The sequence below is a fragment of the Camelus bactrianus genome, chromosome 35, assembly GCF_048773025.1.
Source record: "Camelus bactrianus isolate YW-2024 breed Bactrian camel chromosome 35, ASM4877302v1, whole genome shotgun sequence".
NCBI classification, from domain to species: Eukaryota; Metazoa; Chordata; class Mammalia; order Artiodactyla; family Camelidae; genus Camelus; species Camelus bactrianus.
Window position 1 is genome coordinate 24379587 of NC_133573.1, and position 24916 is coordinate 24404502.

The 24916-nt window shown below is 37.6% G+C and overlaps 1 protein-coding gene across 2 annotated transcripts in view; it reads left to right on the plus strand.

Annotated features, from left to right (window-relative positions):
- Positions 1 to 24916, plus strand: part of LOC141576051 (regulator of nonsense transcripts 2-like) — a 77360-nt gene that overhangs the window by 2420 nt on the left and 50024 nt on the right. Inside the window, exons 2-8 of one of the 2 annotated variants that reach the window (XM_074358409.1) lie at positions 4593 to 4702; positions 6865 to 6913; positions 7715 to 7835; positions 12704 to 12901; positions 13240 to 13389; positions 14580 to 14683; positions 18721 to 18806. In XM_074358409.1, coding sequence (XP_074214510.1) covers positions 4677 to 4702; positions 6865 to 6913; positions 7715 to 7835; positions 12704 to 12901; positions 13240 to 13389; positions 14580 to 14683; positions 18721 to 18806 — 734 coding nt within the window. In that variant the 5' untranslated portion in view covers positions 4593 to 4676. Of the gene's footprint in view, positions 1 to 4592; positions 4703 to 6864; positions 6914 to 7698; positions 7836 to 12703; positions 12902 to 13239; positions 13390 to 14579; positions 14684 to 18720; positions 18807 to 24916 lie in introns of those variants that run through there. The other variant, XM_074358410.1, reaches the window with a different exon arrangement.

Here is a 24916-nt window from a genome sequence, read left to right on the forward strand (position 1 = left end):
GAGATAAGGGAGTTAGGTTCATTGACTGACCCAAGATCACAGAGCTAGAATGTGACTAAGCCAGGATTCAAACCCAGCATCAGAATCCAGAGTCCATGTGCTTAATTACAACACTAAAATATGGACAAATTAAGTAATGTTTTAAAGGCACAAATGGGCCCTTTATCAAGAAGTAAGTGGAGTATACAAATAGTAATAACCTTAGCAGACCCACCAGCGATGGCTGAATGAGGATGTAGTTGGACTAACGTGCATTTTGTGCTGATCAGCCTCCCTGCCCTATTTCAGTCCTGCACTAGAACTTAAGCAGACAAGAGAGTGAAGTTTTTCTTTTTAATTGCATCTGCCTCAGAGGCCTGGCAGAGTTTTGTCCATTTCTACAGACCTTAAAATTCTGACTTCTTTCCATTTAAATGAGCAAATAAATAAAAACCCTCATGCATGGCCGACGTCCCTCTTGTTGTATAAACCTGACAGAATCAGAAGTCCTCCAACATGACCCAGGCTGTATTTTCCAGAAGCCAGGGCCTCTGAGAGGTTGTCCTTTTCCTGGATTCTTCACAGACACATCAATCATGTGTTTCTTCTCTGCAAGGCCTGGCAGGGTACCTTGCTGATTGGGATTCCCTGAATTTCAAGAACTAACAAAATTTGACACAAAGACACAAAGTGAACAAATGCTATTGGGAAAATAGCACCAGTAGACTTGCCTAACACAGGGGTTGTCACAAACCTTCAATTTGTAAAAAAAAAAAAAACATATCTGTAAATCACACTAAAGCGAAGCACAACAAAATGACATATGCCTGTTTATCCTAAATATATATAAGTATATATCCTAACATATATTGGGAGGAAATGCATCAAAATGCTAATGATGGTAATCTCTGGGTGTGGGACTATAGGTGATTGTTGATTTTTACTTTATGCTATTATGTATTTCTTCTTGTCTGCAATGAACATGTATTGCTTGTAAAATTAGAAAGAGAACAATAAATATTGTTAAAAATTTAACAAAACAAAACAAAAAAGAAGCAATAAGCATATCGGGAGAACTAAACAGGTCTGTATTTATAAGAACTTAATATAGGATGTGGAAACAGACCAAATTGCCAGCAAGCAGGGAGTGGTTTATAAACTGTAGCACATTCATATATTTGAATAGTTTATCACAATTAAGCATATTGTTAAACTTTCTAAATGACATGCACAGGACACAATGCAAAGTGAAGAAAGAGTAGAAATGATGTTCCAGTGCCTGATGGGGTCCAGGGCTGCTGGCTACATGCCATGTCTTGATTTTGGTAGTAGTCATATGGTCATTCACTTTGTTTCAGAAATAGGTTTTATGTATTTTCCCAATGGATGCTACAGTAAAAGATCTTTAAAGAACATACAGGACCTCTTATCATCCTGGTCTATATACTAGACATGAACAGCTACATAGGTCAAATTTTATCACCCTCTTATGCAGACGAGGAACCAGATTAAACCACTGCACTCCAGAAGCTGATACATAACAAGGCCAGGATACTGACCCATTTGTGCTTCGCTACAACAGGATCCTGTGTCCCCGGTACTCATGGTGAGAGAGCGAACAGTCATCACAAAGGTTACCATGACAGTGTGCTGGGCGCTTTATACAAATTGCTCATCTAACCTTCACAATAGCCCTGCAAAAATGTGCTCCCAGTTTACTCTCAATTTACGATAAAGGAAAGGGGGCACCTCTCGGGTAAAGAATGAAGCTGCAGGGCTGCAGATGGCAAAATGTCCTTCTTTCTTATGGGTGAGTTGTGTTCCGTTACATATACATGCTGCATCTTCTTCATCCATTCATCTATTGATGTGCACTTAGGATGCTTCCATAGCTTGGCAATTATAAATAATGTTGCTGTTCAAAGCGGGGTGTGTGTATATTTTTGAATTAATTATTATTTTGTGGTTGGCTTTATTCCTCTAACTATGTAAGTTTAAAAAGCTAAAGATAATGAACAGTGCATATATGTAAACTTTAAAAAAATACGTGCAGTATATTGTGTTTATGTATTTACATGCAATATATTGTATATGTGTAGTCAAATTGTAACAATTCTACCTAATAAAACTGAAAACTGAACAACAACAACAACAACAACAACAACAACAACAACACTGTGTGCTGAGTAGCCAGAAAATTCCAGATCTCTTAAACAAGTAAAAAGCACCTTGGCCATGACAACCCTCGTTTAACATATTGCTTTGTTTGGCAACTACCATTTGCCTAGACGAGATGTAGCTCTCAACTCCTTTCAACAGCCCTTCAGGGCTACCGTGGTGACTTTTGTCTAACTTAGAAGGACCAAAGATGCAGTCCCAGGAACAGACTCTCCCCAAAGGACAGAGCTTTAAAGGACTGACCATCTTCCTTGGCTTAACTATTTGCTTGTATGTATCAAAGGTTTTTTTTTTTTATAGTCAGTTTACAACATTGTGTCAATTTCCAGTACAGAGCATCATGTTTCAGTTATACATATATATACATGTATTCCTTTTCATATTCTTTTACATCATAGGTTACTACAAGATATTGAACATAGTTCCTCCACACTATGAAGCAGAAAATTGCTGTTTATCTATTTTATACATAGTAGTCAGTGTTTGCAAATCTCGAACTCCCAATTTATCCCTTCCTACCCCCTTAACATCCTGGTAACCATAAGTTTGTTTTCTACGTCTGTGAGTTTGTTTCTGTTTTGTAAATAAGTTCATTTGTATCATATTTTACATTCCACATATAAGTAAATGGTATTTGTCTTTCTCTGACTTTCTTCACTTAGTATGATAATCTCTAGGTCCATTTATGTTGCTGCAAATGGCAATATTTCATTCTTTTTTATGACTGAGTAGTATTCTATTGTGTATATATACCACATCTTCTTTGTTCAGTCATCTGTCAATGGACATTTAGGTTCACCTGACACAGGTCAGAATGGCCATCAGTAAAAAGTCCACAAATGATAAATGCTGGAGAAGGGTGTGAAGAAAAGGGAACCCTCCTACACTGTTGGTGGGAATGTAAATTGGTGCAGCCACTATGGAAGACAGTATGGAGGTTCCTTAAAGCACTGAAGGTCGTTACCATGTAATCCAGCACTCCCACTCCTAGATACTTGCTTTTAATGTTGTAACTTTAGACCCAGTGTTGAAAACGCTGTCTGAGAGAACATATATGAAATCTAACCCCAGCACCTAGGACAGTGTACCTGTTATACGGTAGATGCTCAGGAATTACTTGTTTAATTAATGAAAGAAGAAAATCTTATTTAGCATGCTGTGGTAGTTCTCTCAGGCCACCATAACAAAGTACCACTGACCAAGTGGCTTAAAAGAACAGAAGTTTGTTCTCTCGCAGTTCTGGGGGAGAGAAGCCTGAACCCAAGGTGTCATCAGGACCGTGCTCGCTCTCTCTCTCTCTCTCTCTTTCTCTCTCGAGGCTCCAGGGAAGACTCCTCCCTTGGCTCTTCCTCCGTCCTGCACTTGCCAGCATCCCTGGCCTTCTTTGGCTTGAGGCTGCATCACTCCAGCCTCTCCCTCCGTCTTCGCGTGGCCTTGCCCTGTGTGTCTCTGTGTCGCTGGGTCTCACCTTACAAGGATACTAGTCATTGGATTTGGGGTCCACCCTGATCCAGTATGTCCTCTTAACTTGAGTACACCTGTAAAGACCCCATTTCCAAATCAGGTCACATTCACAGGTTCTGGGCAGACAGGAATTCGGGGTGAGGGGGACATTATTCAACCCAGCGCACAGGCTAATATTAGAACTGTGGTTCTCAGTAATATTTTAGACTTTTTCTACGTAGAATAAAATTATCCAATGACTGGTTAACATGAGAGAACCATTCAGTGAAAACCAATCATACAGTAACAACAACAAAAGAAAGGACTTGCCCACCAGTACTTGCAGGCTTATCATGTTCAATAATAACATAAATGTTATTTTTACTGTTTGAGATTCCTCCAGCATTTCACCAAGTCTTCCCTTCCCAGTCACCATCTTACTCTCTCTTTCCAAATGTGGTATAAATTGCTCTCCTTAAGTTGGAAGTTCAGTGGGCATGGAACGACTTTTTCTTGATCTGCTGAGCTTTTTCTTGCACGGTGAGATGTCCTGGCTCCTGAGCTGGTGCTCTTACCCACTCCTTTCTCCTGTTCTTTTCATTGTATCTCACTGTCGCTTGTCTCTACTAGGTCTAGTGGTCCGTCTTACAGGTGGGCGAGGTCTGCCTCTAGTTGTGAGCAGCGTACCTGCAGCCTTAGCCTGGCCCAATCATCCATCTCCATCCAAAATGAAAATCTACTCTATTGACAGGATTGGGTGAGAAGAGGTGGTGGGAGAAGGGAGAGGTTGGAAGTAGGAGAGATGTGGGCACGGACCAGAGAGAGACCTGTAACTGTGTACCTTGTTACGTTGTTTGCATTTTTGAACCATGGAAATAGCTTTACTAAATCAAAAAAAAAAAAGGTTTTTAATCATTTTACTGTTTGTCATAGGCTGTTCGACAACTGACTTCCATAAAGATGTGCTTTCTTCCTCTCTTTTTCCTTTTCAGAAATTAAAACACAGAGCACGGGGTTGTTCACCTGATATCAGACAAATAGGCCTTGATGTCAACCGCACATTTAGGGCCCACATCATGTTTAGAGACAAACACGGCGCTAAGTAAGTGAAGTTTAATATTATAAAATATGAATAGCATTTATAAATCATCTTCGTCAACTTAAAATGTGTTTAGAGTAGCTTGTATAGACTATAATTTAAATCCAGTTCTAAAGGTTTTAAGTTTTGGCAGATCATTTTGTCTGTTTTATAAAATTTAGGAACCTATTTAACAAATTTTTAACCTTTGACATATAGTAGGTGCTATAAAATTGCTACAAAGTCATTTTATGATCTGAGAATTCTTAAATATGTGGTAGTTTTATTAAAACTCTTAGAAAAGAAATGAGAGGTTGCATTACTTTTGAGAACAGTGTCAGTAATCAATATATCCCTATAATCTTGACTCCACACACTAATGGAACAAAAGAAAAAAAAAGGAAAATGAGTGATGAAATGACTGTGGCAGTTTATGAATGAAAGGTACAGTTTTGCTGAGCTCCGTATCAGGGTTCAACCAAAGAAATGGAAACCAGTAAGGGATGGAAGCGAAGAGGTTTATTGCGAGGAGCTGGCTTACAGAGCAGCAGGGACGGACTGGACAAGTTTGAGACCGTAGGGCGGGTGTCGGGAAGGGCCTGCTCTGGGGATGAGCTGAAGCCACTGTCCAGGGGAGGGGTTTCCTCTTCAGGGAAGCCTCAGATCTGCTCTCACCGCCTTTTAACGGGTGGAATCAGGGTTGCCCTGATTATCTAGGCTAATCTTCCCTATTTAAATTCAACTGACTATGTATTTCAGTTACATTTACAAAATTTCTTCACAGCAACACCTAGATTAGGGTTTGGATAACGGGCTGCAGCTTGGCTAGGTGGGCGCGCAGAGCTGACCGTCACAGGGCACCCCTGTCAGCTTAGTTTCCAGATAAGACAACGAAGCTGTACTTCCACCTGACACGGTGCCGCTGTTCTGCTTGCGACTGAGGCTGTGTTAATCCCTCTGCACAGAAGGATGCAGGGTCTCTGGGCGGTGCTCACTCTTCTGCTTTGATAATATGTTACCTGAATGCTGTGATAGGAAGTCAACTGTTACTAAACATCTTACGTTAGATGATAAAAAAGAAGGAAGAAAACACATTAAAAAAATACACACACACAAACACGTCCATGCCAAACTAAGGAAGAAACCCTCGTAACAGTTCAGCCATCATTTCTGTACTGGGCATGTGGTCATTGCTGGTTCATAATTTACCTTCCCACGACCCATCCGTTCTCCCTCTGCCCTCGGCAGGTACCTCAGCTGGTCGTGGCTCTTCACCTGGTGGAGGGACTGCAGCCTTTACTCCTCAGGGGTCTGGACCATTATTAGCGTCCTGCCTGGACTTGACTGTTGTACTTTTCCACTGACTCTCATCACAGGGTTTGATTTTACTAAGAGGCACCTTCTGTGTTCTCTGTGTTCTCGACACACTCTTCCTTCTGTCCACCGTGTCCCGGCAGCTCATTGCCCCTGGTTGCCAGGATCAGTCACTCAGTATCGTCATCTCTTTTGTCTGTTGCCCAAAGTGGCCGGGTGACCATCTCATCTTCCAGTCCCGGGGAATGGTTGTGTCTCCTGGGGGCGACACTCCTCTCTTTGGCACTAGGACCTCTAGACCAGCAGAGCCCGAGGGTGATGGGACAGGGAGCACACACTTTGTCAGGGGACAATGAGCGGTCGTGAGGGTGGAGCCACCCCCACTTCCACCCTTGAGTCTTGGGCCCTGGGACCCTGGCTGTGGGAGGGGCAGCCCTGAGTGTGGAGGCTGATTCACAGCCTGTCCCGCCTCTTGGGGGACACGGCCCCAGCCCTGCAGGGTGGAGCCCCCAGCTGTGAATAAGGCTTCAGAATGCTGTTCCCTGTTTCTTCAGGCTAGCCGCTGTTGTGGGATGACTTCGTGGAGAGAATAGTTCAGTGAAAGAGGGCAGCACATTTTAAAAATAGTGAAGCCCTTTGTGCCTTGTGGTATAAATTCCTTCTGTCAGAATGAACGTTATCTAGCCTCACATTTAGACTACAGGGTATTGTTGCATTCAGCTTGGGACCATTTCTTTATTATAGTAGTAGATAGTCCAGATAGATTATCTGTCTATCTTCAGTCAAACCGTTGTTTATTTTTTAAAGTGCATAATTGTAGAAATATGTGAAATAACTCAGTCTTGTTCAACGGAAGTTTTCTTCTTTTCTAGGCAACAATCCCTATTCCACGTTCTCGCTGCTTATTCTATTTACAACACGGTAAGTGGGGCGTGCCTGCCCACAGCGGAGCTGTGCTCTGAGCAGCTGGACCATGTCTTTGGGGACCCCTCCCTGACATGACCCTTTTGGCCAGCGTTTCTTCATCTCGGGGCTGGATGGTCTCCTGGTCTCAGTGGGTCTTCTGGAGGCTCCGTGGCAGCCCTGGGGTCTTGGAGCAGGGCTGGTTTGGAAGTGGGAAAAACCACGGTGTGACAGTGAATCTCACTCTTTCCCTCATTATCTAGATTGTTCTGTTATGTTTTCTGTTGCTGTTTATTTTTTATCTTAAGCAAATAGGACTGGGAATGCGCAGGACTAGAAGGACAGGAAGTGGTGGGCAGATGGATTTGCCTGACTCTCGATCAGTCTTCATTGCCCCAGGAGGTTGTGCTCCATTCACTGGGTGAGGTCCGGAGGGGCTACCCTGTGTACCTACTTGCTGTGTGGTGGAGCAGGCTAAAACTAAACTTTGCCAGCATCTGAGCAAAGAAGAGGAGTATTGAGCTGAGACTCACACGTTAAACAGAAAAATAAACAGCAGGTGTAATGACACTGAGCAGAGGCTAGTAAGACGCACGTGGGCTTGGACTTGCCCGTACTTCTGCACTTCCTCTTGGATACAGATGTGTTCTTTGATAGCATGTGGCTCAGCTCTGTTAAGATTGTAGTATTTCTCTGTGAATAATCTGTTTAGGCATTTTCTGATTATTTTATACACCAGTTTTTTTTTTTTTAATGTGTGTCTATACACGTGGTTTGATCTTAAAACCCCCGGCTTCCCTGCTGTCATTTACTCTGTAGGAGGTTGGATACTGTCAGGGGATGAGCCAGATCACAGCCTTACTCCTCATGTACATGAATGAAGAGGACGCCTTCTGGGCCCTTGTCAAACTCTTCTCGGGCCCCAAACATGCCATGCATGGTAAGGAAACCCCACGGGTGATCAGAGACAACAAATGAGGGAGAAAAAGGAAAATTCAAACAAAGTCGAACTTTGGAAGATGTTTGGTAGAGTGAAGTACAAAAATTCAATGCCTAGGGGGCTTGTTGAGTTAATTGGTGTTTGTTACTAATTTCTTACTTCATTCTTCTTGAACTTTTCTAAGCTTTTCTGTTCACATTTATATCCCTTATTTGTGTTTACTCCAAAGTATACTGTTGGCATTTAAAAATTCCCTTCTTACTTGCCCCAGCCAGAAGAAACTAATTTACGTTTGGAGGAATTTAGGAAAAGCTGTATTGTTGGAGAAATAGAAGATGCCTTTGGATCAAAACTTTTAGACAGTCATGCCTTGAGTGAAATGCTTACTGTCAGCTGCATATTGGGATGTGTACCTCTTTGTTAACGAATAATTATTGAGAAATGACACTTAGGTGTGTAACGGAAAGATATATAATAATTAGGTAGTTTTGTATATCAAGTATGTATTTTTAGTTCTTTCATCCTTAAAAATTGATTCCATTTTACATAAAAAGGAGGCTGATAACACATTCTGGGCACTGCATTATTTAGTATTTTAAAATCTGCATAGTTTTTTGGTTTTCAAATTAGAAGATTATTTTTAATAACCTTTTCCTCATATTTGCAGTAAGTTTACTGCAAGCATATGCAGTAAACTTTATTTGAGAGAGTTTGGATCACAGCTTCTCTTGGAAGTAAAAGTGGCATTTGTCCATATAATGCAGAATTAATTTTCCCAGTGCCATTGCGTGTGACAGCGCCCAATTAAAAACAAATTTTGGTGCTAATCCCTCTAAGAGCGGACCGTCTAAGTTCTGTCTGTGGACGTTGGAGCTTTATGTGGTAGGGAATCCGCCACATGCTAACGTGATATTTTACATTTTCAGAAGTATGATTTTCCATAGTCCATAGCTTATTAAATCTCGCTTTCTTACCCCGTGGTTATTGTGTGTGTGTGTGTGTGTGTGTGTGTGTGTGTGTGTGTGTGTGTGTGTATTTGCACTTAGCTATCTCCCTCAGCGTTCCCTGTAAGTGTTTTTTCAAATAAATACCACCTGCATGGTAACTGTTTCTGGACACTTTGCATGCCATTAATAGACCCCAGTAGTAAGACACATTGTATTGAGTTGCCATCTGGTAGGCAGTATCATTTAAAAAGGCATCTTGACACTAACGCCTCCTCGTCAGTCTTTATTTTGCTTTACGATGAGAGAGTGTTGCTGATCTGTTGGGACGCGCAGTGCAATGCCACTCTTTCAGTAGGGCGTCGCGGGGAGCACTGCCAATTCCTGTCACCAGTCTTCTCTCTAAGGCAGTATTAATTTTACTATCCCAACGTTTACATTTACAGAACAGTTTGGATCTTCATTATGGGTGAGTTTGTACTTAGAGATACTTGTTTCTCGGTCTGTCAATGACATTTTATACCTAAAGGTGACCTCAGCTCTGCATTGAGGGCTAAAGAGAACGAGGTGTAAGATACCAAGTCTGGGGGGCCACTGAAAAGTGAAGCAGCGTTAGGGATCCCAGCATCCTTGAGCTGGTGTTTATTGCTGAAGGGATTGTCTTTTCTCAAAATTAGACTTTTTCTTGAAATTCTTCCAACTTCCATTCCTATCAAATTGACCATGAAAGCGGCACAGAAAGAGAGAGATGGATTTTTTTTTTAATGAAATCATTTCAGTGGAAAAATCTTACTAAGGGAGGAATTTTCTATCTTTGGAAATTTTTACACACACCTTAGAAAACTGAGATTTAGGTAAGAAATAGCCCTTCCATGAAGATTATAAAGCAGTGTTTCCCAGCAGTGTGTTCTTGGAGGGGCATAGTTCCACTTTTTGGAAACAGATGTGCTGTGGGGGAAAAATGTAGAGATATAGTTTTTATCTATAGAAGCTGATTATATTTTCCATGGTCTCAAACATGCTCAGTGTATCTTCTGGCTTGTTGAGAATGTGAATATGGTTATAACTGTTTTAATGTCCTTGTCTATGATTTTTATTACTTATGTCACTTCTGCCTTGGTGTAATTGATTGACTGATCGATCTGTACATCTCTGGCATTTTTTTCTACTTCTTTTTATGACTGATCATGTTTTATTAGATGCGTGCTAGATATTTTTGTGCTTTTAAGAATATCATTGAGCTTTGTTCTGGGGCTCAGTTTAATTACTTGGAAACAGTTTCATCCTTTCCAGGCTTGCTTCCCCTGGGATCAGAGCAGCCTTTAATCTAGGGCTGATTTTTCCTATTACTGAGGCAATATCCCTCTCTATTCTGCTCAATTTCTCATGAATTAGAAGATTCATGAGTAGCTGTTTTCCTAATCTCACCTAGTTCCCTCACACATAGGGGCTGATCAGTATTTAGCTGAACATTCAAGGGGCCCTTCTGCAGATCTTAGGCATCTGTCTTTGTGATGCTTTCTCCTCTCTGGTCCTGTCTTGCAAAATCTAGCCACCTGGGCTAGTGTTCTGCCAGCCAGACTCTCAGCTCTGTCATCCTCAACTCATGGGGACTGCTGGGGTCTGCGTGGCTTCTTCCTTGGCCACGGCCTAGAACATCTCAGCAGGCAGTAAGCTGGGGCAATGAATTGCACAGCTTAATTTTTTTGTTTCTTCTCTCACAGGAGTCACTTTCCTGTGCTACCTCACTTCCAGCCATTGCATTTTGTTGTTTGCCTGGTTTTTTAGTTGTTTTAGGTCACTGCTACTGCATCTTGGCCTGAAGAGGCCTGAATTTTTTAGTGACCCAGAATATCCTTTTCTACCTCACAGATGAGATTGTAATTGTATATACTATTTGGCGACTACTTTTTTAAGTTAGCTGTGTATCTTAGATGTCTTTTCATGTCAGTCCATGTTGAGCCATCTCATTCTTTTACATTGCTGCATAGTAATATCCTAGTGAATAATTGTGCTTTCATTTCTTTACCTTGTCTTCTGTTGATTGACATCTAAGTTATTTCTAGGTTTTAGTATTATAGTCAATACTGTAATAAAATCTCTGTACCTGTGGCTCTTTGTGTGCATCCTAGCATTTCAGGGATAAATTCCTACAAGTAGAATTCCTGGGTTGAAAGGGTATGTACGTGTTAAGTTTCAATATATAACGTCAGATTTTCTTTTAAAGAAATTTACATGCCACTAAGTATATAAGTGTTTTCCTTACACTCTTATCATATTGCTGTTTTTGACTTTTACATTCTGAGTGAGGGTGAGCATCTTTTCCCTAAGTTTATTGATTGTTTTTCATTTGTATTCTTTCCCTTATGACATAATTGGCTTGAGCCCTTGACCCCTTCCTTTTTAAAAAAAATCCAGTATTTATCTATTTTTAAAAATTGAATTATAAAAGCACTTAGCATATTAAAGAAATTATTATTTTTCATATGTATTGCAAATATTTCTTCCAGATTTTTTTTTTTGTATATATATGTTTTCACTGAAGTATAGTCGGTTTATTATATGGTGTCAGTTTCTGGTGTACAGCATAATGCTTCAGTCATACATGAACATACATGTATTTGTTTTCATATTCTTTTTCACCATAAATTACTTTAAGATATTGAATCCCCCCAATTTTCTATTGCATTTTGACTTTGTAGCTTTTTTTTTCTCAGAAGTTGAAGTTTTCTCCTATGGTTTATAATTACTGTGTAGATACATTATCTTTCAGATATGTAAAATATTCAGTGATAAGTGTTTGTTTTATTTACCTTCACCCTGATTGAGGTTAGGATCTTTTCATATGCTCTTTGACTGATCTGTTCAGAGGCTTTATCCATTTTTTTAATTGAGAGTTTGTTCTCAATATTCGCAGGAGCTCTTTATATTTTGGATATTAATTCCTCTGTATAAATATTGCTGGTATTGTCTTCTAGTTTGTCCTTTGCTTTTGTTTATATTTCTTATTAAACAGAAATTGTAAATTTATCAGTCTTTCCCCTTAATATGGGTTTAGTGTCCTGTGTTTAAATGTATTTTTTGTAAGACATGTAAGTAATGAGTTAGGGAGCTGGCATTTTATTGTTTTTGTTTTTCCTAAATGACTTTTAATGAATAATCTGGTTTTTTTCAGGGTTATTTTTAATCTGCATGATCATTCTCTTATTTACAATTCTAATTTGGAGAGAGGCACAGTGAGAATAGATAAAATCATGAATGGTCTCACAAGCATGAAGTAGGAAATTACTTTTAGTGTTCTGAGTTTAAGAATCTATGGTTGTATATAAAGGTAGACTGTGTGTATATGTATGTGTATATATGTGATTTTCCACCTTCTACTGGAATGTCTATATATTTCTTCATCGTTACTTTCCTTTTTTTCCAGTTATTTGTCAATTGTTTACGGCAGTCTGTCTGACACCAAGTTTTATACCAAAAGGAGGGATACTTCTTAAGGGTTTATGGTCTATTTGCAAAGATACTTGTGCTATAAGTGGTACAGAGGGTTGGGAGTCTTGAAAAAATGCTTCATTGGGAGGTGGGACTTTAAGCTGGATGTTTTAGAAATGGCCAGCCTTATATATTTCTTATTTTGGTTTTAAGTTTCATGAAGATAAGCCTGATATATCAAATGGCTACTTAATCTCATATCACTTGCTTAAAACATTTAAGAAAAAAACAATCTTTATCCTGTGCTCTCCTCTAGTTTGTCCTGGTTAAGAGCTTTACTTAAAGCAAGTTTGTGATTTGATGATGAAGATGGTTACATGAACAATCCAGAGTGATTGAAGAAGCTTCTGTTAATTGAAACCCTCAAGATTCATTAGTTATAAAATTGAAAATATAAAATATTTTAATTCCCTGTGATTTATTTTATTGTAGAGCATGGGCCTGGAATTGATATATTTACACCGGGTAAGCCTGGAGATTATGACTTGGAAGGTGGTATATGGGAAGATGAAGATGCTCGGAATTTTTATGAAAACCTCATTGATTTGAAAGCTTTTGTTCCAGCCATCTTGTTTAAAGATAATGAAAAAAGTTGTCAGAATAAAGATTCCAACAAGGATGATTGCAAAGGTAAATTCTAGAGGGCAAGTTCTTATATTAAGTGTTGTAAAAATTAGTTTCAGAATACTATTTGTAAAAAAAATTTTTTTTTTTACTTGTGTCAAGAGAAAGTCTGAACTCCTCATTAAGGAGTTCAGATGGCATACAGAGTTAAACAGGTTATGGTCTTTGTTCTCAATGAGCATGATGTATTTTTAAAAATCTGAATGTATCAAATTTCTTGTCAGGTGTATATTATAGGTTCTGAGACAAATGATACAGATTTTGTGAATCCTTAAGTATTTTTTGCAGCAGGATTTCAATATGACTTTTAAATTCAGAGATACTGATTCTTTGATTTCAAACAGAAGCAAAAGAACCTAAGGATAATAAGGAGGTACCGAATCCTGATGATTTGGAACTTGAGTTGGAGAACCTAGAGATTAATGATGATGCTTTGGAGTTAGAGGGTGGAGATGAAGCTGAAGATCTTACAAAGAAACTTCTTGATGAGCAAGGTAAACACTTCTGCCAAAAACCTTAATTTTTGCTTAGTTGTTATACACAAAGCTCTTGCCTGTGAATATGAATCTTTACTCTTTAATTCCTTGTTTTCCTGTTGTTTCTAGGCCATGAAGTTTTTGGAATTTGAATTGAAACAGGAATACTACATGTCCCATATTATGTGACCACAGACTTTAGTGATAATTAAATTTTAATGGATATTTCTTATACTCTACCTTCTAGCATTGTCCTTAATGTAAATTAATTCTGATATAATCTGTAGAAAAATATATTTAATAGTTATTCTTAAATGGTTGAGAGAAAGACAATTAGTGTATCAGTTCATCTTTGATAATTTTATCTGTCTTTATAATTGAATAATGATTTGTCTTTAGTGATAAAAATATCACACTGTTAATTATTTCCTGCATACTTCCTATCAGGTTTCTTTATTAGTTACAATTCTTTATTAGAAGGATACCTTCTTGTCAATATTGCTTTTCTCTCTGTTGGCTTCATTGTTTCCTACTGCAGATTCTCTTTCTCCGTGTCATGAAGGGAGGGTAGGCATGGCTGGAGGCTGCCCCAGGCTCAGACCAGCTGGTGACATCAAAGGACGAGAGGGGTTCTCTCCCCCTGTCTGTATATGCACAGCATGGAAGGACTTGGCTAGTCCTGGGCCGTGCTGGCCTGTGCTGAGAGGAGTGGTGGTGTACTGAGTGCTTTGCTAAATACCCAAGTTTGAATAATCACAGTTTATCCATCAGTTCTTTCAAGTAAAAATGGTATCCTATGCAAAAAGCAACTAGCTTAGCTTAGCACCTGCCCCAGCACAGTCCCGTGGATTGCCTTTGATGGCAAGCAGTGATCGTAATGTTAACTGAAGGTGTGGGAGAAGGGATGCTCGAGAGATAAAAATAATGGATCTACGATAAAACTACATGCAATTTATGACGTTGATTTTGTGTCTCATGCAAGTTTACCTTTTTATACTTGATATCTGAAAGACTGTGATGATTAGTTTAGAATTATGATTGTAGAGATGCCCAAACTTTCTAGGATAATATCTCAGTGCTTCATTTTTTTCATGAGTGAGAAAAATGCTCTAGATTATCTGTGTTCCAAATAACTTATTATTGGATGTTTTTATTCTTACATTGTCTACATATTTTTTTAACCTATTTCAAAACTACTTTTATGTTAGAACAAGAGGATGAAGAAGCCAGCACTGGATCTCATCTCAAGCTCATAGTAGATGCTTTCCTCCAGCAGTTGCCCAACTGTGTGAACCACGATCTGATAGACAAGGTATGACTGTCTCTAGGTAACTTTACTCAAGCACATAGACCTTGTAGGATAGCTCTAATTAGGAATGTCTGTGGTTTTTGGACTGTTTTGGCCATAGAATGAACCATTTCTTCAAGTGGAATCTTACATGGGAATCCAAAATAAACACACAGTTGAAACCGGTTTGTTGATCTTACGTTTGGGGTGGAACTGTCTCTAGGATCCTGTTGGCTTGACTCTGCCCTTCATGTAGGGATGCCACGGTTTGGAAAATACTGTTAGACCAGGAAGTTCTTAAAGTGTGCTCTGTAGGTTCTTGGTGTCATCTGAGGCACCTTCAGGGGCTCTGTAAAGTCAAAACACTTTTCACACTAGTTCTAGGATTTCCCCCGCCGCTTGTTCAGTGTTTTCAACGTTTGCAAAAGTGATGATGGGTAAAGTTGCTGGTGTTTTAATGTGGATCATAATGCAGTGGCGGCAAACTGGACTAGTGGCCATTGTGTTCTTCGTAGCCATGAATTTGCAATTAAAAAAACAGTGCCACTTTCACTTAAGAATCTCCTTGAATCATGAAAATTGGTGATTTTATTTAGTTTCTACCTTTGAGCACACTTCATTTTAACCTGATGAAATGAGAAGGATATGAAAAGCACATCTGCTGTCTCAAGTTGTCTCCAGAAAAGCCACCTGTGTGATTGACTTGCAAGCTAAGTTAGCAAAAAAATACCCCCCCCCCGGTATTTTTAAGTGAATGAATATTTTTAAAATTTCTCAATTTTAACTTGTAAAACAGTAAATGCTGATAAATGCATTAATCCACATATACAAAGTTCACTCAGGTCCTCAACACCTTTTAAGACTAAAGGACTCTTGAGACCCAAGTTTGAAAATCATTGCTTTAGGCCATTTTTCGGTCGAGGTGTAATGTAATCTTTTATCTTTTCTTCCCCCATCATGCTTTGAGGTCCTCCATAGAGAACTATAGATGTTGCACTGCTTTTCAATTTTCAGCCTGTTTTAGCTCTTCTACAAATAATTTAAGATGTATTTCAGTAACTGTTCATATAATCAAATAGGCTGGAAACTGATTCCAAATTGGCTTACCTTTTGGAGTGATTAGGTCTGTAAATAGTTTTCAAACAGTAATTACGGCATTTATTTCTGTTTTAAGAGATAGTCTCTTTGATCTTTCTGATGTAGAATGTAGCCAAAACTACCTCTTAAACAGTTGCTTATTTTTGTAAGGTTGGGATATGATCGAATCTTTCCTCTGCTAAATTTTCACATATTCATTAGATATAAACAGGATGAGAGAGAGACCTCGACATGCCTGCTGTGCCCCACACCCATGCTGAGTGCTGTAATGAAAGTCAAATGGGAAGAGCTCATGTGAACCTGGATTGTAAAGTGTCCTGCACTGTTAAGAGCTCTTGCCAGTAATGACCGTATATTAAATTCCGATTTAGCTCTTGGAGGGTCAAATGGAAAACAGGAGGCTACCCTTCTCTGTTGGACCTCAGTGGTTTCCTCTGGGAGTCAGCTTCCACATGAAAGGAATTTCTTCCATATGTATTGGCAAAGGTCCAGACGGCTTAAGAGGGGAAAGTAGTTCGCAAATAGAAAAATCTGAGAATTCTTTTTTTTTTTTTTCTTAAGTGGAGGTACTGAGAATTGAACCCAGAACCTCGTGCATACTAAGCATGCACTCTACTACTGAGCTGTACCCCCCTACCATAAGAATTCTTTGAGTTAAACTCAAGTGAAAATTTCTTTTAGGTGACTTATACTGGTAACATCATTCGTGGTGATGCTTATTTTTGCATCCATTTGATGATCAGAAAAATTTGCTTTTACTTAATAAAATAAAAAAATGATTGTTGAACTCTTTCTCCTTCTTTTTTGCTTGTTATTTTTTGGCGGGGAGATGGTGTGTGGGGGTCTAGGTATTTAGGTTTACATATTTTTAATGGAGGCACTGGGGATTGAACTGAGGACCTCATGCATGCTAGGCATGCACTCTATCACTGAGCTATACCCTCCCCTTGAACTGTCTTTCACATACGTCAAATGTTTTGAAACAAGTTTTCAAAAAAGAAACTGCTTATTGAATTGTCAGGCAGCAGTTGTGACCCAGGCAGACAGACACTACCATAGTGATGTCTTTGCTTCCATTTCTCCCCAAATGGCAGGACTGGTTAAATCTAATAATTAATATACATGTGAAGCTTTTTTTTTCTTTTTAATTTCCTCAAATTTATTAATTTTGGCAGTTTTCCCAGAAGTTTTCATGTAGTCTTGATTCATTTATTCTACATATTTATTGAACCACTAGTGTTTGTACCAGGCATTGACATATTGTATGAGCTCCTAATCTTTGCAGAGTTTTGAGAATTACAGTTTTTTTCCCATCTAACTGGCCTTTGATTATTGTCGTAGGAAAAGTGATTATTGCCTTCTCTAGTTTTATAAAATGTATTTCATAGATTATGTAAAGTACATTTGCATTTTAAAGGATAATTAAAACAGTTATTGAAGTACGTTTTATTTTGTTTCTAAATGTGTTGAAACAAAGGCCATTATTAGCCATTAAAATTTTTTTCTTTATATTTTCTTTATTTTTTTTTCAAAAGTATTGATTTGAGAAGTTTGTGTGTGTGTGTGTGTGTGTGAAGTTTTCTTATGTTAATCAATTTTCTTTTCTGGATACATGACCTTTGGGATTCTTATTACACTAGTCCATAATTTTTTGATGTTTCCTATGGGTGAATTACTTGAAGGAACTTTAGTGTATTTTCAACTTTCCTCTTTGTTATTCTAATTAGCTCTAATAAGCTTTACTGTTATAAAGTATAAATTTTAATAAAATTTATTTTATACCCCCTTTATAAGAAGAAGAAAAAATTTAAATGAGTTTTACTCTCTTGGCTAATATTGATACAAAGTTTCAATCTTGGTGAATGAACTTTCAATATGAGTTAGTTTTCTGGGTTTGAATCTAATCAACATTGGTTGAGCCATTTGTTTCATCAAAAGTTTTAACCTAATGGGAGATGTTTCACTGTCTATAGTGAAGAGTTGAAATCCTTTATAGTTTAGGTAAATCTGAGGATCTTTTATTTGCATCTGATCCTCAAATCAACCTAAAGACTGGGATTAATAATAAAATAATCATGTGAACCTATAGAAGGAAAATACTGAGATACCCAAAAGGATTTTGGTAACAGTTTATTTCTTTTTTAGAGTATAACTTAAACTTGTTGTTTTCTTAACCTGTATATATTGAAAATATTTTTAATGTTTAAAATACATGTATATCTGTTTTTAAAAGTACCAATTACTCATAGTTTTGTTTCCTAATGGCTTCCCAGAACATATACCTCTCCTAGCTTTTCTTCTACACTAATATTAGATGTTAGATATACTGATGAAATAGTAAATATATTTTTGTTATTAAAATATAGACTAGTAGGTTGCTATACTAAAGAACAGTTGTTCTAGTCCTATGATGTTGTTTCTTCAGTTTAAGTTACCAGATCTGATTGTCAACAGCAAACCTTTTAGTCTTATGCTTACATGTTTCTGTGGATAATTAATGTCTCTCTCATACCTAGTTTGTCTTTATTCCTTTTTGATTAACCTTATTAAGAGTAATTTTCTTGTTTCTGGGTTCTTGCTACTTTATAAAATTCTTTCAGAAAACTTTCCTGATATTAATATTGATTTACTTAACTTTGATGAGGTCAAAGGCATTCATTGCACATTTCCTATAGTTATTTGCCAAACATCTCATGGTAGGTCTTTAATCTACCCACTTGAAGTTCTGTTTCTAACACTGGGTTGTAATTAAAAGTTTATGAAACGTATTTTGAGATGTATAAGGAGATAGGAGTTTAAGCTTAGTGATCTTTTAAGTTTGGGTTGTGTTTGTAATACTGGTGTCTTAAAACCATTTTGAACTGTTTAGGACTACTAGAAATCCATTGTAGCAGGCAGGGTTTCTCCTTTCAGTAGCTAAGTTGAGATATTTTTAAGAAAAAAGTTTGCTTTTTCTCCTATAGGCAGCAATGGATTTTTGCATGAACATGAACACAAAAGCAAATAGGAAGAAGTTGGTACAGGCACTCTTTACAGTTTCCAGACAAAGGTAGGTATTAAGGAAAAAAGGGATTTTTGTGTTTTTACCCTGCAGTGATGATTGTAAGATTTAAGTTCTTACTTAATTATTATCTCTTTAAAAATGTCCCTTGTCAACAGAAGTTATTATTATTGTTAGCGTATTTTCTAGAACTTGTTTCTCATTGATTTTTGTTCATTTGTTCATTGGCTCTAGTGGAAATATTTCTTCCAATGCTTTCCTGTTATTTCAAGAGAAAATGTTTAAGAATAATAGGAACTTAATAGCTTAATCCTTGTTAGAAGCAATAGGTTTACATTTTTGCCTCTGAGGAAAAAAATAATAAATGATATATATTTTTTTGGAGAGTTTTCATTTTGTGGAGAGATCAGACTAAATTGAGTGTATCTAATTCTCAAGAGTTGTGTTTAAATGAAAAATTTCAAGTTTTTTTGGTAATTACGATAGTTTTGAATTGGTAGTGTCATTCGTGATTATGTTGCTAGTAATTCAAGAAGCTTACTCAGTTGCATGGTGCTTTTAGAGAATCTAATACTCCAAGTTACACTGAATTTACACCACCTACATCACCTGCGTATTTAGGACCACAACAGGTCATTGACTGTGGACTTCAGGAACCTGGAGGAGCTCCATCTCTGTTTATTCAGCAGTGAATAATTAGAGGATTTTGTTGTCTGTTACGATGATTACATACAACATAGCTAAGATAGATACTTTCCACAAAGGGTAAGAATCCTGAGGGATTTCACTAAAGGTTTCTTAAGCAAAATTTCAATTTGGTTCATTCATCGGTCTCTTATTGGTAAAATTTCTCAGTGAACCAAATCACTACTTTTTTCTTCTATATTGGTTTTTATCTCCTATCAGCAGCTTTAATTAATATGAGCATTTGGTTTTTCATTTTAGTGGGGCAAAGGAGGTGAAATGTGCTAATGTAGTGAGTAGATAATTCAGAAATTGAGAAAATCATAGATGAATTATTTTTACTATATAAAGTTATATATTGCATTTCATCAGTTATAAGGTGCACCATTATTTCATGTACAACTAAGAGAGAAAAAAAATATTGCCAGTTATTTTTAAGGCTTTGATTGTAAGACACATCCTGCTTTGAAACTCAAATATTTTAATATCTTGGACCAGTTTTTTTCAAGTGATGCTTTTCTTGACCTATACAATGAAATGTTTACTTTCATAGTTTTCTTTTCAACTATTTATTTGAATGAAGAAACATGCAGTAACAATTATCTAGACTTTTAGCATAAAATGAACCAAATTTAGCAAAAATAAAAGGCATTGTTAATGAAAAGAAATTATTCAGCAATAGTTAAGTAGTTTACTTATAAAAGAGAATTTTGCCTCCCTGTAACCCCGTTCCATCCCACTTCACCATCCCCACCCCCCAAATGCTCCTCAGGAACTATACGCTTTTACCTGTTCTAACGCCAGTTATATCCTTTATAACTGGATTTATCTGCTTAGCTCACAGCTGCAAATTAGAAGTAGTTGGAATGTGCTAGAAACAGTCTTGAAAGTAGTAGGAAGTAAAACTTTATGGCTTGAGAGGACAGGAGATAAATAAAGATGCAAATTCTTAAAATGCATAGCCTCTTAGAACCATGAGAAAGAGATCACATAGTCTTACACACCTGAAATATGTAAGTATAAAAACTTAGGTTTCTTGCAGTCAGCCTGAGCGATCAAGAAAGGTTGAATTAAGTTGTAAAACTTACTCATTCATCAAGGATCTGTAATATGTTGTGATTAGTGCTGGAGATGCAGAGGTGCACAAGACAGAGTCAGCTCTTGTACTCACATAGCTTATGGTTTGGAGAGGGAGAAAAAGAGGATTTAAGTGCAGTTACCAAGAAGAATTCCAGCATTATTTATGGAGTATATAACAAGTGGAACTGATTGAATCAGTCTCAGGAGCCAGAGAAGGCTGCTTGGAACAAGGGTCATTTAATCTGAGTCCTGAGAAAGGGCTGAGCTAGGCTAGGGGTGGATGAGGAAAGGGAACGTAAAGGGCATTTCTGGCAGAGGCAGCCGTGTGTGCAAAGAGCCAGAGACGGGAAGGGCCACGCATCAGACTACTGCAGAAACCGCCTCCTTGGCTTCCGTGGGCGTTGTCGTGTAGACTCAGCTGCGGGAAGGAGGCCGCGTGTACTTCTCATCCCCAGCACTTAGTGCGGTGCCTGACAGGTAGAGGCTGATAAAATTATGCGACATGATGTTTGATGCCCTTCCTTATCTAGCTCCCTTTCAGCTTCTTCAGCCTTCACTGTAGCCACTCTCCTTGCAAAATCCTGATCTGTAATGATTTCTTGAATACCCTTTGCTCTCTACTTTCAAGCCTCTGCTTTCTACTCCATCTGGGATATCTTGTATTTTCCCACTGAAAATCTCTGGCTTAGTCTTGAGCTCTTAACATAAGAATTATCTTCCCTGAACAACCATCCTTATTTACATATGTACAACCTGATACACATGGGTGCTTTTTTTATAGACTTTCAACATAATGTCTTCATAATATGAAGAACTAAGCACATTGCATTAGGCTTATTAGGTACAGCTCAAAGTTGGTTTGCTGCCTGTATCCCCATGAAACTGTAAAAACTATGGGCTGTTTAAAAGAGGACTAGAGCTCTTCATTTTGAATGTCTCTGACACCAAGTATTGTATTTGATACATAGTAAATGCTTGAAAATCCTTGATGAATTAACACTGGTCATTAGCAAATTAAAAAATTAAAAAAAAAAACACAAGTGATGTATTCACAGCACTCAGAACCCTGAAATGTAAAACACTATGCTGGAAAATAGCCTTCCTGTCCTTGTCTCTCCATCTACCTAATTCCTGATGCTCCCAATAGGAGCCACTGTCTTGATTCTTGCATACCCTTCCAAAGTTTCTTTTGCAGGTATAAGAATATGCAGTTAAGAGATCTTGTATTTTCTGTTTTTTACACAAAGGGCAACTTACATCTATTGTTCTGAACTTTACTGTTTTCACGTAGCAGCATATCTCAGACATCTTTTCATATCAATACGTAAAGATTTCCCTTGTTCTTTACTTTTTTTTAAAAAACATTTTTATTGATTTGTAATCATTTTACAACGTTGTGTCAAATTCCAGTCTAGAGCACAATTTTTCAGTTATATATGAACATACATACATATTCATTGTCACATTTTTTTCTCTGTGAGCTACCATAAGATCTTGTGTATATTTCCCTGTGCTATACAGTATAATCTTGTTTATCTATTCTACAATTTTGAAATCCCATTTATCCCTTCTCACCCTCCACCTCCTTGGCAACTACAAGTTTGTATTCTATGTCTATAAGTCTATTTATGCTTTGTGTTTTTGTTTTTGTTTTTAGATTCCACATATGAGCGATCTCATATGGTATTTTTCTTTCTCTTTCTGGCTTACTTCACTTAGAATGACATTCTCCAGGAGCATCCATGTTGCTGCAAATGGCGTTATGTTGTTGGTTTTTATGGCTGAATAGTATTCCATTGTATAAATATACCACAGCTTCTTTATCCAGTCATCCGTTGATGGACATTTAGGCTGTTTCCATGTCTTGGCTATTGTAAATAGTGCTGCTATGAACATTGGGGTGCAGGTGTCATTTTGAAGTAGGGTTCCTTCTGGATATATGCCCAGGAGCAGGATTCCTTGTTCTTTACTTTTAAAGCTACAGTGTTTCTTTTTATGAATGTGCTATATTAACCACTTCCACATTCTGTTTTTGCCATTGTAAACAGTTCTGTATTTGTACTTCCCCTTTCTTCTTTCTCCTCTTCATTGTGTTAGCTAGTGGTTTATTCATTTTAGTTTTTCACACACACACACACACACACACAAGCCCAGCTTCTAGATTACTTATGTATTGTACTGTTTTCTTATTCATTATTATTGACTTTTATCTATTTTCTTCTTACCTTTATTTTGTTCTTCTTTTTTTCCTTTTGCTCTTTTGGGGGGCATTTAATGTATCTTCTAACCTTGGTTTTTGCTGTCTCTCTTAGTTCTGACATGTAGTGATTTCTCTTTTTATATTTTCTAGAAATTCTCCAATTTTAATTTATTTTTCCATTGTTATCTAAGGAGATGTTAGAGAGAGGCTTGAAATTTCCAGGTAGTGGAACTTTTGTTTTCCAGCTTGGTTAATAATTCATATTTTTATTGCACTGTAACTAGAGAATAATGTTATTTTTAGTTTTGGGATAATTTTGAAATTTTCCTTGTGGCTTATTGTATAGTTTTCATGAACATTCCACAAACATTGTTGAAAGAGGGGTGCCTCCCTTTTTGTGTGGCATTTCCTCCCCTCCTTATCCCTCCAAAGGCCATGAATCCTAGGGAGTGTCTTTATTCTTCTCTCTGGCCAGGATTCCCTACTTGTCCGTTTAGCCCATCCAGCCTGGGTGACCAGAAAAACCAGAATGAATTATCTGATAGTCACCTGAGTGCCCTATGACTGTGAGGCCCCGAAGGTTTCATATATATGTATTTGTGGTAGAGAATTTAGCTGTCTTACCTAATCTGTATAGTTTGGTTTAGGAAACACTAAACTAGGTAACTTTTTAAGGTTCTTTACAGTTCTTATCTTTAAAATAAAGTTTTATTGGGATATAATTCACATAACCATACAGTTCACCCATTTGAAGTGTACAGTTTAGTGTTCTAAGTATGTGCAACTATCACAACAATAAAATTTTCTAAAACATTTTCATCCTCTTAGAAGTAATCTTATATCCATTAGCAGGCAATTCCATTCCCTCACTGCCCACTCTCTTGTCCTGAGAAACCACTAATTTACTTTCAATCTCTATGAATTTATTCTGGGTATTTCCTGTAAGTGAAGTTATAAAATATGTGGCCTTCTCTCACTTAGTATGTTTTCAAGATTCATCCATGTTGTAGCATGTGTTAAAATGTCCTTCCTTTTTAAGGCTGAATAATATTTCATTGTATAGATATACCACATTTTGTTTACGCATTTGTCATTTGGGTTGTTTCTACTTTTTAACTATTATAAATAATTCTGGTGTGACTGTTTAAGTTTCCCGACATGTTTTCAGTTCTCTTGAGTGTATACCTAGGAGTGGAACTGCTGTGTCATATGGTAACTATGTTTAAAATTTTTAGTAACTGCTAAACCCGTTAGTACACCATTATTCACAGTGCCTGCACCATTTGACATTCCCAACAGCAATGTATGAACGTTCCAGTTTCTCCATATCCTCACTAACACTTGTCACTGTCCCTTTTTGATTGTAGCTGTCCTAGTGACTGTGAAGTTACATCTCTGTCTCATTGTGGGTTTGATTTGCATTTCCCTAATGGCTAAAGATTTTGGGCATCTTTTCATGTGCTTATTCGCCATTTGTATGTCTTTGGAAAACTGCTCAAATCCCTTACCCCTTTTAAAGTTATTATTTGTCTTTTTATTATTGAGTTGTGAGTTTTTTATATATTCTTTATACTGTCCCTTATCAGATACAATTTACAGATGTTTTCTTTTATTCTGTGAGTTGTCTTTCCACTTTGTTGGTGTCATTTGCTGCACAAAAGTTTTTAAAATTGATTTATTCCGTCTTTACAGTTCTTAATGGCCTGATCTGATGCATTATTTTAATTTTCCGTTGTGTTCTTCCTTCAGTAAGTAGTGGTTTAAAAAATCTCAGAAGACATGGTATCTCTTAGCCTATTAATTTGAAGGACTCCACAGAAATGAAATCTACTCGCAATCCCCTTATATATTTACATACCATTCTGTAGTTAATATGTAGTATAATTATCCACACATATAATTGAAATTTCACATGAAGTGCTTATATCTTACGTACATGTGTGTACCCACCACCTAGATCAAAATATGGAGCATTCCCGGGACCTCTGAAGTCTCCCGCACCTAATCAGACTTCCGTGTCTAAAGTCAGTCAGAATCGGGGAAAGTACCTAAGAATCTCTTAGTTCCTGGTTTTAGACAGACGAACCTGGTATTGGCTTTGTGACTCTGAAGCCATTTGGTTTTAGCCACATTTTAGCAGATGGTTGGATGTTCAGAATACTCTTCAGAGGTGGATGCTTCACTTGAATCTTGA